At 35.1% G+C, this 14848-nt stretch overlaps 1 protein-coding gene across 2 annotated transcripts in view; it reads right to left on the reverse strand.

Moving 5' to 3' along the window:
* Nucleotides 1-14848, reverse strand: part of GOPC (golgi associated PDZ and coiled-coil motif containing) — a 26721-nt gene continuing 11873 nt past the window's right edge. The window contains exons 2-9 of one of the 2 annotated variants that reach the window (XM_071548959.1): nucleotides 13359-13523; nucleotides 10810-10833; nucleotides 7391-7566; nucleotides 6952-7117; nucleotides 5637-5732; nucleotides 4720-4884; nucleotides 3874-4054; nucleotides 1-3357 (exon numbers count right to left, since the gene is read on the reverse strand). In XM_071548959.1, the coding sequence (XP_071405060.1) occupies nucleotides 3239-3357; nucleotides 3874-4054; nucleotides 4720-4884; nucleotides 5637-5732; nucleotides 6952-7117; nucleotides 7391-7566; nucleotides 10810-10833; nucleotides 13359-13523 (1092 nt within the window). In that variant the 3' untranslated portion in view covers nucleotides 1-3238. The remainder of the gene's footprint in view (nucleotides 3358-3873; nucleotides 4055-4719; nucleotides 4885-5636; nucleotides 5733-6951; nucleotides 7118-7390; nucleotides 7567-10809; nucleotides 10834-13358; nucleotides 13524-14848) is intronic. The other variant, XM_071548960.1, reaches the window with a different exon arrangement.

Consider the following 14848-nt stretch of genomic DNA (forward strand, 5'->3'; position numbering starts at 1 on the left):
TACAAGTCTGAATTAGGTGCAGAAATCACTGAAATGCAGAAGAGTATATTTATTTGCAGGCTAATAAAAATATATTATATTCAGTTTAACTAGGTGTATACATTTTTTGCAAAATGTTTTATCTGCTACAGAAATGACAGTAACCCATGATGTAATTATGTTTGGACAAATACAATAAATACCTGAATTTTGTTTGATACAACTGTGGATTAACATATACTGAGATGGATACAAATCCTCTTCACTGCCAAGAATACACTTCTACAAAGGAAATACTACATACAGCCTTTGATCAGAGTTAAATTTATTGCCATAAAGCACTTTCCTTTTATCTTACATGCTTTTAATTAACAATGGTCCCAGATGCCAACACTGTCCACCTTTAGCTTAAAATACAACTGTCTTACTGAAAATTTTAATAGACAAGGAATTATCTATTTAAAAAAAATCGCAAAATTATCTTTATAATATTATTTTATTTTTTTAAGTAAAAATATATATACACACGCAAGTAAACCGTTTTACACTTTAAAAAATAAAAATGAAGTCTGAACACTGACTTTCCTCAGAAATTCTTCCAAGTCTAACTCATTCAACCCCTGGGAATCAGCAGGGCTGAGTCTTCCAGTTACTGACAAAGGGAAAAATACACATTTGTCTACTAAATCTGGAAATCTCAGCTTGCAAAACATTTTTCAGTTTAACTATTAATCTCTAAGCATCTCAGTATGATTACAAATAAACCAGTATGTTAAATCAGCTGGTAGGAAGTACAGAGTACATGGAGACAGACTGTAGTGTCTGAGCAAAATCCTCCCATTCAAGGCTTTCTAAACAAAGATTATAAAAACCCTCAGGGAGGAAATCTGGTGATAATTTACTGCTACCTGATTCATCTACTCCGAGTCATGTTCCTTCTGCTGATCTCATATTTAGTTAAAAATAGACAAGGTAAGAGCAGAGAAAGGGTCCAGCAGATGAAGAGAGGACATCCTCATGTAAAGCTGGTGGACAAGAAATGTTAGGAAAATAACTAGAAACATTCTCCCACTTCAGGCTAAAACTGATCAAATACATTTAATTAAAAATACGGTGTGCCAGGAAGTAAGAAAGAACAAATAAATTAAAAATTTCACCTTTCCCTCAAATAAAGGGAAACTGTACAGGCAAATTTACTGCCTTTATAAAAAGTTACAAGACTGGCTGGGCAAGTCTAATTGCTCAGAACTGCGGCAAAATTTCATACAGCAGTGATTTCAAAGACAAGATGACCACTTTTTAGCTTTGAACTATCCTTCCTGACAGAGAGGACATTGAGTATTCCAGGCCACAGACAGTTTCAGAATGCACTCTGCTTGAGTAGCTGTGGGAAACACACCAATATGGATGCAAAGTTCTGGCAGTGGATTCATCTGCTAACACACAGCCAATGTGTTCTCAAGTTTCCGAAGCTTCAGAAAAAGAAACATGCCTTGGGACCTGTTTCTTCTTCACACAGCTTTATTTTTAAATACTAGTTTCTGTTCAGTGAAAACTGTACGGCCTTGACTATTTTAAAAACCTTCAACAGTATGCTGTAGGACAAAGACTATTATAAAAAATGAAGCAAATAATGTAATTCCACTAAGTGGAACTCATGCACACGCACACACAGACACACAGAAAAAAAACTATTGTGTAAATAGCGAAGTTAAGGAATTTATAAATAGCAAAACCTTTGAATAAAGTATATACATTTTTAGGCTTTTTCTATAAACATATATATATATATATATATATAGTGCTCCTAGGAGAGACAAAGTAACTGTGTTCTACATCATAATTTAGAACATAAGATTAGTGGATGTTACTCTAAAGGCCTTTGAGGTTTTTTCTTCTGTATGTACATCCTACAGAGTAACACTTGTAAAGATGTCTTTTCATGTTAGTTCCTCTTTCAAAGTACAAAATCTTTTCACATTACAGTTCAACAGCATGCAGAGCAGTGGGCAGGAAAGACAGCACTGCATGCTGAAATAATAAGTGTGGTGACAAAATGTAGAGCTTGCTTTGCTGCACGTCACCAACAGATCTACAAATGCAGTATGAAAAACTGGTCAAGCACCAACCTCAACATTCCTGTCTGCAGCCACGCTGTGGGCCTTTAGATGTACACCAATCAAAAACTATTTAAGATACACTGCTCTCACAAAGAAAGTAACATTTTGTTTCAACAGTAAAGACAATTATACGTTAATACAACTGCTGCAACATAACACAGATAGGGCCAGATGCAGTATCATTCTGAGCACCTCCTTTAAAGTACTGTGCACTCAACTTCCACTTCTTTAAGGATTATTTTAATGTTAAATGATTATGTTTAGTACCCATCAAAAGCACTGAGCATTTCATAAGGTCAAGCTAATAATGACCAACTCCAACTGCTCTGCACTAGCAGTAACCATAGCCATTCAAAAACAAACACTAAACTGATGATGCTCAGAAAAAGATACCAAAGGGCTCACATAATTGTGAGTAATTTTTAAACTAATTTCACTTTTAAAACTCTGTGATACTCTGTTGAAATACTTTTGGAGCAAGTTTCAAATGGAACAAATGGTGGTGAATTGAAACAATTCTGAAAATCTCACTCATAAAATTATCATGGGCTGAAGAACCATGATTAGCAAGTACTCCATTGCCTATTTGACAGTCTTTGTTCAAATAAAAACTCTGAGCTTTACTATTCTGAGAAAAAAAAATCTGAGATACAAAACTCAAGGATGTAATGGAACAACTCCCCCTCTCATCCTTCCAGGGTTAAAGCATGTTTCACATCAAACTGAACATCAGTTGTCCCTTCAAAACATCAAAGGGTCAAAATGAAGCTGGCCACATATTATTCTACTTCCTTAGGGACATCAATGAGATTAAAAGTGGAACGTATTGAGGTTATTAATTTTAGAAATCCCACACTTTGGTGGATTCTTTTATTAATAAAAGAAGTTCATCTCACATGCTGTGTGTTAGGTAACTACTGTGTGTCACGCAAAAGACAGTTTTCCACATTTAGAATTGCTCACAATGAAGCCCTGAGGTAACCGCCTTTTTTCCAGGCAACAGTAATACAGTTCCTCTTGACATTTTATCATCCTTTTACTACCTACTCTACTATATGCAACTTTAAGCAGTCCATATTTATTATCAATTGCTCCCAAAGATGGGATTTGTCCAGTTAATTTTTTTTGATTGATTATTTTTAGGATAAAGACTCAGCAGAACGAGCTAATTTTGGTGCAGTGTCTTCTAATGAAGCTTCAACTGAATTCCCCAGTTCTCCATTTTCATGTCCATCAATACTTGGCTTCTTATCAAACACTGCAAGATAAAAAGAAAAATTGCTTAAGGAAGTGAAGCCATCTTGGGAAAGACAGATCAGTGATCCTTATTTCAGAAACTAGAAAGTGTACTGAAATGACTACTAAAATTAAATCATAAAGGTTTTTAGCAGAACATAGTGTGTCAGGAAAATGGGAACTGTGTCTTTACCTCTCTGATTTAAAAAATGTATCTGAAGAAGCCAACAGCATGAGGTGTTAAGGGAAATTAACTATGCCCAGATCAGAGGCAGGAAAAGGTAGGAATAAATTTGAATTTCAACCTTTGGGAAAAAATGTCCATCAAAAAATCCACAAATTAATTCAGTTAATTCAGTTCTATCTAAGTAAACCAGGCCAAACAGTGAGGGACCAACCAGAAGAGCTGACAGCCTATGAGCAGGTTAATTGAATTGACAGTAGGTTAATTTTACAAGGAATATAGAAAGAGTGTTTTCCAGAAATTGGATTGCATACTGAGAATTCAACTGCATTTAACGCATTTTAGAAGGTTTACCTTGTGAAGGTTTGACATCCACATTTGGATCTTTCCTATTAGAACTTGAATTTGCACCTTCTTCCAATTCATCAAGATATAATCGATAACGATGTCCACTCTCATCCTCATATTCTACGTTTTCATCATCCGAATCAACTTCTGGAGCAACATACACTACTTCAAATTCAATTTCACCTCTCTAAAATGCAACAAAATGTGTTCATTTACTTACCACTGCACAGCAACGTTGGAGGATTAACAAAATGAGCTAGGTTATTAAAACAAATACATTTTACTGTTGTAAACTTACAGTTGTGTTGCATATTTTGGATATGTATCTGAATTAAGTTTTTCTGACTAAAGTAGTACAGCTCTATAACTAAGCTGTATTTTTTTTACAAAATTATCTGAATTTCTTAGAAATATTCCAATACATTTCAAACAGTGACTTCCAATGAGGAAATTTCCTGTTAAATTAGCAGTTAACCTGTTAAACTGTCTGAATATAGCAGTAAGAAGATTCTAGACCACAAAGATACATTGTTTAGCTGGAGCTGTTCAGTCATAAAAGAGTAAAGACTGTGTCACTGAAGAATTATTTCCGTGGGGCAACGTAACAAACTGATTTCCATCAGCCTTATGGAAGAATCATTGCCAATACACACTGAACTTGTATGGCCCCAGCATTTTTTTCCTTAAATTGCAAGACATAAGAGGACTAAGTATGAGGTGATGTAGCTTCAAGTATCACTGTAGCTTAGCATCACACTGTGCTTAACAGTAAATATTAAAATTCAAGGTAATTCAACAAGCAGAACACAGGAAGCACTTAAACATGCCTATGGATAACAAGTACCAACTGACCTGTTGGGAAAGAATAGTTACAGCTTCTTTATGTTTGGCATCTCTCAGATTGACTCCATTTACTGCCAGAATAGCATCACCAACATGCAGTCCTCCACATCGATCAGCAGGTTGCCCAGGATGGATTTCAGAGATCAGTATTGGAACACCATGCTCCTTCCCACCCTATTTCAAAAAAAAAAAGTAAATTTTACTTAACTAATATGTCCTTTAACATAAAAGCAACATTCAGATAGTTGCTCCTAAAGTGTTTATTTCACCTTCTATTTTCAAAAATTAGAAATCATTCTTCAGACAAAAAGAATCTCAAAGAAGAACATATGAGATGCTTCCCTGATTCTTCTCACAAAAGAATGAAAAATTTCAGATAGGTACTCAAAGAGTCAAATGAGACAATTTTGAATAATAACAATACTATAAAATCATATGCAAGCTGATGAAAAACTGAAAACTTCATTAAAAAAAGCCTATAAAGCACCATACTGACTTGCAAGAAACAGAGTTCATATTTAGAATAAAAGTATAATAGTTAAAATTTTTAAAATTTGTTGTAAAAAGCTTATACAATTTTTGTTAGGTTGTGAGATGCCAACACAGATACTTAGGAAAAAAAGTTATAATCACAACAGTTAAGCTTTGGAAGTCAGACCTCAGATTGCTTCTGCTCTTCTACACACTTACCACACCTGAAATTCACCACTGGCAAGTGTCTATACACCCTAAACATAACTCAAAACTGTAAGTTTAACATAAAGTAGCAATTATCTATTTTCTAATCTATCAAAATGGGTCTTCAAGTTCTAGGACTGTAGCTATAGACCTGTGTATGCTTTTCTCGTGTGTTCTAAAAATACATTTACTGATCCACATATTTTACAGAAGTAGGATTTCTGTCTCACGGAAAATTGAATACTTACTGTGATTGAAATTCCTAGTCCTTCGTGGTCTTCTTTAACGAGCAAAACTTTTCTGATTGGACCAACACCTTGACTTTTCTTTAAGGCATCAGGATCCTAGTTTGATAATAAACAAAAATAGCACAAACATAAATATGTGAACTGAAAATTTATGCATTTTTGCATTTTGGGTTTTTTTAATTATATTATAGGCAATGGATGATCAACAGAGTTTAGGTTAGCGCCAGGCAGGACAAACTTACAGTGCTCCTTTACAGAAAGGCTATGAAATCAGAGAAGATTCCCCATTATGCACCTCTGATGAGAATAATTATGTAACTTATTTCAGGTGCTGAGTAATGCACAACACAGAACTTAACTTCAAAAGAAGTAAATCAGTCACATATTAAAAGTATAAAGGGACTACATGAAGAAATGCTGATCACTGCTGAAATGCTATACAATGTTAACTCAACTTATAACTAATCAAATGACAGAAGATGTAATACAGTCCCAAGGAAGATGTTGCGTGCTCAAGTTTATAGTTTTTTATAATAAAAATAAATCACACCAAAAGCCATTGAACACAAAACTAAAAGTGAGACTAAATAAATTATTGGTTTTTCCTTTTGTTAAATCATGGATGACATTATGCATACTCTTAAAATCACTCATACAGATATTTGTCCACCAATTAGGAACACACAGAGTAAGATCCATCTGACCAACTAAGGTATTTAGAACAGATCAAAGTAAAGCACTTTACTGAAAATGTTTGGTTTTATGCACTGAACACTGGGGTGATTAAGAGGACTTGTGCCACGCTGGATGAGTTCTACCCAAGATACCCACAGTGAAATGCTGTTTAAAGGTTTTGTTTTAAAAAGCACCTTTACAAGGAAAAAAGAGAACAACAATTATTTTACAGTGTCAATATTGGCATTTTTAAAAGTTTTAAAATTTATTTCAGTTCAATCTAATCCTAAAAATGTTATTGTTTTTTTACAAATAAGTTAGCTCTACATTTTGCAACCTAGACTACAAAATTCTGCTATTAAATTTATATTTATAAACACACATAGTAGAGTCTCAGTTTTCAAAAGGACTGAGGGTTCCTAGGTAAGTCAAAGGAATTTTATCATCTTTCCTGTCATTTTTAGGGACATGCTATTCAGTATGGAACTGTTCCTCAGTATACAAAAGAATTATGTACTTACAAGACACAGTTCAAAGAACACAACATTAAAGTGAAAACAAGCACAAAGATGAAGTAACCTGTGTCTGTTTCCCACAAATGCTGAAAATCAAGGAGGAATGGCTCATCTTTTCAACTTACATGACCAGGTGGTGCTTGCATTGGCCGTTTTAGATCATTTCGACCTCGACAAGCTCTAATAACAGTTTTGTGACGGTGAAGGTGTATTTCTGCTTCAAGCTGATTCCACAGCTTGTCATGAGCAGGTCCTTTCATATCTCGGCCCAGTAACTGAATCTGCTGAACCCTACACAGAGACAAAGAGAGCAGAACAATGGGCTGTATTACAACTGAAAAATCGATGCACTGTACAACTCATACACTTCATGTGGCTACAGCACACAGTCAATATGGCAACTAGTGCAAGAACTGTGGGGATTTTGTTTCTTCTTTTTGCACTTAACTGGAAATGCAAGACTTTTCTTACTTAGTCTTAACTTTAAACCTGCTTTTGGAGATGCAAAGGAAGAAAACAAGAAAGAACATTTCACGGTAAAGGACATGGAGTGACTTCACATACCTTCCAGCCAGCTCCTTATCTAAATACTTGGCTGCTAATCTTGCTCCATAAACCTCAGCCTGAAGCACAGCTATGTGTCTACGAAGGGCTTCATTCTCCTTCCTCAGCAACTTCACCTCAGCTTCCAGCTGAGCTTCTTTCACTTTTTCTTTCTTGTTAGCTTCAAGTTCCCTCTCCTTTACAATAACAACAACAACAACAAAAAAAAAAGGAAAAAGATGTTGGAATGCTTATATCCAAGTTAATCATGAAAGAGCACTTATGTTTCTGCATATGCAATCTGAAATTATTCTCCTGTGTACAAGACATGCATGCAGGAAAAACAAAAGAGCAAGGACTCTGGCACTACAGCTAATGGTTTGCATACTTATCCTATACAAAGGTGGCAAAATTTAAGTAGCCTGAATATAATCCTTACTTTTTCCTGTCTTGCAAATGGAAGATTCAAAGTTAACAAATACTATTTTTAAAATTAAAGAGTAACTATAAAGCCACTAAATATTTGAATTCTTAACTATTTGATGGTGATGATGATGGTGACATTATTATGATGACAATGGTGACGATGACATCAAGGAAACATTTTAGAAGTAGATGTGTCCTTAAAACGACAATTATTTTCACGCAAACAACCAAGAAATGTCCAACAAGAGACATTTCTGAATTAGAGTCTGAAGACTACATAAATAAAGCCTCAAATTCTACACACAAAGATGCCCACCCTGACAAACTTACAAGAAAATCAGTGCAAAATGGCTTTGTCAAAAAAAAAAACCAAACAAAACCCACACTAAAACCACACTTTAAGTCCTGCCGCCTAAGAAAGGAATTATGGAAATATAAATTAGTCCCACAGTGCTCCATCCCAAATGTACAGAAGCTGCATAGTCATTACCTTTTCTGATACTCAGGGCACTGGAGCAAAAGGAATTAGTATGCTCAGATTGCTAATCTACAAAATCTGCTTTAAGAAGAGCATGTTTGTTACTTGTATCTTCATATCTTGCTCTGTATCCCTTTTACAAAGTGAGGAAAACCTGCCACCACAAATAGGAAACAGGAAAATAGTAGAGACACAGGGTCTAATACTGTTTCCTTTAAAAAACAGCTGACAACTGAAAGAGCAATAAAAACTAGGATCACCATAATGCATTTTTGAAGACTAAATTTAGAGTACCCCAAAAAACTGCTCTGTACCATTGACATTGACAAAAAAATAAAACCAGGAAGTGCTACTAAAGAAGCAACAGGACAGATTTTACAGAACTGGCAAGACAAATCTGTTCTCAAACTGTGAATATGGTATTCCAAGTCTGGATATAAAACCATTAATTTGGCTGGTATTACCATATTCTAGAAATTACGCAGGGTTGGTCCTTCCAGCGAGAGTTATTTTCACATTAGATAGATGTAAGCATTTATAGCTACTTGACAGAAAGTCAGCTCATCTGTTAAATACTTGTATCAGGTTAGATGAATAGTGTACATTACACGGTACAAGTGCACATGTTTGGCCAAGAATTGCCTGGTGCGGTGCTCAGTAAGAGCAGCACAAGGATTCCTTGAAATCACTTGCATTTCACTTCCTGTAATTCCCACATGCACATTAGTAAACACATCACACAAAGGCAGTTCTGGTCTCCGGCTTTTGGGTTGGGGGTTGTCTTGCGAGAATGACTCTCTTCAGCAAATCTTTCTGAACTGCAGGGTCACTCCTAAGCCAAGAATTTCGACTAATCTACCTTTCCAGACTAAGAGTTTCCAAGATCATACCAATTCTTCCTACTATTATTTTGGTCTTGGGCTTTAATTCACAGTTACTGGGAGTAGTCAAATTACAAGAATTTCAATTACAAGAACTCAAGAGTACCACCGGGCTGTGTTGCCTCTGCCACACACTTTGGCAGGGAGAAGGATCCCAGTTCAAGCTTAACACCTGTTTTACAGTAGCTGCAAAGTCCTTATACAGGTACAGTGCTCCTGTTAACTATGTACATACCGCCAGTATCACATCAAGGTGCTCGGATAGTATAAGGACCTGTTTTTATACCTGCTCATTTTTAGAGGATATTTTGACAAATATAAAAACACAAAGACTAGAATTTAAGACAGACATATTCCAACCCCCCTAAGTGAAATGCTGAAGTGATCCAAGACAATTGATTTCACTAGCAAATGTCATGCAGCACATTTTACTGTATTTATACAAAGTGAGCAGCTTAAGTACTCTTATCAAGATCGAAATTTGCCATTGATTTTCTCTGAATTTGGTTTGTCACTTAAATTAAAATTAAACAGAAAGCCAAATGCTACATTTTTAAGCAGAATCCCTTTTAGACATGCATTTTAAATGTTACACCTAAAATAACAGTAACAATGCAATCCCATAAAATTGGTTTCTCCATTACTATGATTACTGCTCTGTGACTGAGGTGGAAAATCACACCCAGAAGCCATTCTTTTTTGCACTGTCTCCAACTGATCAACACATGAATTAAAAAAAATAAAAAAAATAAAAAATCAGAAGGTTTGTAGTACAGAATCTCTGAAGATGTACTGAAAGAATACGTCTTGTTTGGAATGATTGTCACGAAATGTGACAAAAGTCTCAAAAATGTTTAAAGCAATCAAAGAAGTTACAGAAGAGCTCCATGTTTTCCAGTGTTCATAGCATGGCATAGGTTCCAAAAATAGAAAATGTATTTTCTGTTGGTAGTATAAAAAAACTGAACCAAAAACACAGCTGCGAGGTTGAAGATCAAAGCTTACAGTTACCAGCTATCCTGTGGCTTTTCAAAAAAGCAAATACTGAGTGATGATAATGAAGTATATAAGATAACAGAAGTAGAAATGCTGTTTTAAAACCTTTCAAGTCTACCACTGTGAAAAAACCAAAGATAAAAGTCACCTTTATTTCACTTTTTCTTCCTACCTATGTATTATTGTGTTTAAATTCTTTAGGCCACTAAATCATATTAAATCAGAACCACAAAAAATTGAAAAAGGGGGAAAAAAGAAAAAGTTGACAGCATGTTTTTTTAAAAAACAACATGCAGAATACTTCATATTAGACTTAAGAGATGTGTGCCATGTTTATGCTTTAGAAATTGTATAGCACCTTAACCTTTTTTTGAGATACTGCCAGAACAATCTTTCAGAATGTCAAGCTGCCAGATATCACTCAAAATTAGCTATAGCAATAATAAATGAAACACAGACAGCTTAGGAAAGAGGACGCCACATCTAGAAAAAAATTAAAATGCAAAGGAAATTCTTTACACAGCTTCTTGCCAACTGTTAGGAAGAAAGAATAAGCCAGATCTGTTTTGCCAGTTTCTGAGGCCAACATATATAAGTTGTTGCACAAAACAAAAGCACTGCTTAAACATACAAAAAAAATTCACAATCAGCATACTTACCATTTCATCCACAGAAAGGACAGACTTAAGACAGAAGAAAAGGGTTCCATAATTAGAGAAACAGGAAATAGGAACTTCAAGAAAATGCAACAACATAAGTTACTTACTTCAAAAGACATTCACCAGTAGAATTTACTTTTTATTAGAAGGCATAAAGAACAAGAACATTGCTACAATTGTATTTAGCAACATTTTGGTATTTTGCAGTGAAAGTTATTAAAAATCTTACTGAAAACTGTCGCATTAAAAACAATATTTCCTCCTAAAATACCAAGAACCTCTATAAAGAATAGCAAGACAATGCCATATACATGAAGGCATCACACAAAATCCATTCTGTAATATAACATCTGTTATGCAGATAATAGATTTTTTCCTTTCAAAAAGAACACGAAAATATGTGATACAAGAGGGACATAAAGGGCAGAGAGAAGTATCAGAAAAGGTGTTTTCAACTGTAAAACTCAAGAAAAAAAATTCGACTAGGCAATTTCATACTCTTACAAAGAAATAGTTACTGGGATTGGACTAAGGAGATTCACCACTTCTAAAACCAGATTTGGCCTAGACTACATAATGTTATCAATTGCTTACTGATCTAAACATTTTAAAATGTCGTAGTTCAGCACTCTGCGCAGTTTTACAGATCACAGAGCATACATTTACACTGAGTCTACATACGTAAGAAGAGCGTCTGTTTCTCAAAGAAAGCAGGAAGCCAACTAAGTAAAGAACTTTATTTCTCCACTGCATATTCTGTTGGCACAGTCCATTTTTTGCCCTCAGAGGATTTCTGACTGCCAGAAGGTCAGCACAACAGTTTTTATTTACCCAAATATCAGAATTCCCATTTTATTGTCATTTAAGCAGCCTCAGTTTTGCTTGTTGTAGCTTCACAGACCTTTATAGCTTTCTTTATCTAGAAGAGTTTAAAAATAAGCTTCTGTCCATAAAAACTTTGAATTCCCTAAAGTCAAAGGAAAGCAAACTCAAAAGACTAGTCCTGATGTTTATAAAAAGGAAAAACTAATGGAAATTAAGGAGAGAATATCAGTCTAAGCTGTTAATAAAATTCAATTTCAACACAGATAAAATCTGAATCAATATGGAGTAAGAACATATTTATTGTCATCTGTGGGAAGAAAACTGCTGTCAATAGTATGCAGATTTAAAATACCTATAGACATTGTTTACAATAAAGGAAGGAGAAACCAAAAAGTTAAAAGTGTTACTCTCTATGTCATTCAGAAGTTAAGTGTAATAAAATTTGGGGTCCAAAATCATTCAAAGTGATGCATTGACTTAAAAAAGTTTGCTACATGTAAACCTGCAGCCTAACACTTAGAAAATGCTGGTGATATTTAACTAAGGCTTATTTACAAAGCCATAAGAATTATTAACAGCTCTAAATAAACTTCATCATACTGCAGCTGTAGGTCAGTACAGGACAAAAGGATGTACAGACAATCCAGAAAATGTTATACTTATACTGAATATACAAGGATGCAGCCCTAGGAAGATGGCTCTAATTCAATTACAGCTTTTGGATCTGAAACAGAAGAATTTGGGTTACTCCTGTTTTTCAGTGATTACCCTCGACATCCTTTAAGCCTTATAGTCTATCACTGTGTGTTACTGTACATTAATTAAGAGGACAAAACATCAGAAGAGACGGATTTAATATTCCACATATGTTGGACTAGGTATTTGCAGCCCAGCTGTGAAGCAATTTCAGAAACAGTCGGAGCGATAGACTTGGATTCATGTCAACAGTTAGAAACCACATCTCTACAACACTACTGTACTTTTCTAATTTACAAAGTCTTAGTATTAGAGCATTAATTTTTGCTGTGGCCAGTAACAAGGCAGACTAGGCTCTGGCTATGGGTCAATGCCAACTAATTGGACAGATTAATTATTGTTAACTTTTGGTGGCCTTTGGAAAGGACTGAGTTTCTAAGAAACACAGGGTACGAGACTATCAGCAGTTTATTGAGTTCTTTTACAACAGTCTGGGGCATGTAGCAATGGACAGCATATCAGTGCATCTGCAGCACTCGAAAAAATGACCACAGAGAGAGGACTGTGATCTACTGCCACCTACTCTCTCTTTCTGCATGACAAACCAAAACCACTCTTACTCTTATCAGACTGTTATTACAATAAAAACAATAGACCTATATCACTTTAGGCTTTTGCAAAATCTCTGAAAATTTGGTTGTATCTGCATATTGGACATTATTACCTTTTACAATTCAGTCTTCAGCTAAGTTTTGTAAATCAACAAACTATTTTCTTCTTTTATTTTAAAAAACCACTAAAAATTGTTTATGTAAAAAAGTCCTTAAATTCTAATTCTTTATTCTGCTATTATTCATATTATTTTTAACGGTGACTAACAACCAACCATAAATGTTATTTTAAAAAGAAAAAGTTAACATTTTAAACATAAAAATTTGTAATAAGCTTTTTAGCACCTTCCAAGGAAGAACTTCAGTCAGGAGGCAGAAAAGCAAAATATAATCTTACATTCAAGCCCCCACACTCACCAGTTTTGCCTTAATAGCCCCGGAATCAACACTCTGACCAGTCTTGGCATGTAGCTGAAGCTGAACAGCATGGAGTTGCAAAAGCTGATCGTGCACTTCCTTTTCCAGTACTGCTTTCTCTGCCTGCGTTTCTGTCAGTTCAGACTTCAAATCCACTAACTGTGCCTGTGAAGACATAATTCATCATAGTAATGAGCAATGATTAAACGAGGTCACCAGAACTGTGATACATAATACATGATTTGCTGGTACATATACGCTATACATGGTCACACAGCTAAGAGTACACACTGTCATATGTTCCTCCCTAGCCCAACTTCAACACTGCATCATTTGCAGGATTTTCTTCCCAGCTGCCACAAAATTAATTTCCCCACAAAAGCAGCATCAAAGGACCATACTGCCAAATCCAACAACAGCATGTCATGCTGATGTTCACTCCAAAACAGGGAAATGGCATTTACAACCATACCAATGTAAACACGATTTTAAACTGTAAAATTATTAAATCTTACTGAAAAAAAGTACTGGTCAAAGAAAAATGACAATTAATTTTGCAATGTTTAAATCAAACAATCCTATTTACAATTGGTGTATTATCAACAGCTTCACTGAAGTAGCAAATTACACGGGTAAGCCAGAAGCCATGAATCATCATGCCCCTAAAATGTACATGTAGAAAACAAAAAATAGTTGTCAACTCTTAAAAAAGGGGTTTTGAGCCATTTTAAAAACAGTTCTCGTGTAGGGTTTATATCTGGAATAAAGAACAAGTTCTAACATGTTTACCAAGTTGCTTTTGTCCTTAAGTTTAAGTAGCATGTTATAAGACAAGATACATTCATATAAGTTTTAAAGTAACTATTTGCAAAAAAAAGCCCCAGAGTATGATTACAGGTAAATTTTTAGGTAAATTCCAGAGTATATTTTTGCTTCCATAAAATTTGGAACAAAAGAGCGAAATGAAAAAGCCACTAGTTCTAAGAAAAAACCCGTCTCATATTAAAGCAAGGTAATTTAACAACATTATACTAACATTCAAATTCACAGTGAGTATCAAGTTGCAAGCCAATGCTCATCCCATTCAACTACATACATCACTGCTACAAAATGTGTGTATCAGTTAACGAAGAAAAAGAGCAGGAAGGATTTGACTATCAGTGGGGAGTACTTACTGGGTCTAACTTTAGGTATGTAATTTAGATGGACAGCCTTCTTAAGCTTCCAGAGTAATTCAGACATAAGTAGGCTCTTCCAGAGGTGATTCAGAGCACTTCAATTAGAGTGCAATTTGATGAGATGGGTCAAGCCAACCTCCAGTTTGCTGCTGCCAACAAGAATATCTCCCTTCCCACCTTTTGGCTATACCCTCTCATCCCATATCTCTGGGACTGGAGGATGAGAGATACCCCGCCCATGAGCTCTGCTGATTTTAGACTGGACTCCTTTTGAACAAAGCAGAATTAACTCTCCCTGTCCACTTAGATGGA

This window comes from Pithys albifrons, chromosome 2 (genome assembly GCF_047495875.1).
Source record: "Pithys albifrons albifrons isolate INPA30051 chromosome 2, PitAlb_v1, whole genome shotgun sequence".
NCBI lineage: Eukaryota > Metazoa > Chordata > Aves > Passeriformes > Thamnophilidae > Pithys > Pithys albifrons.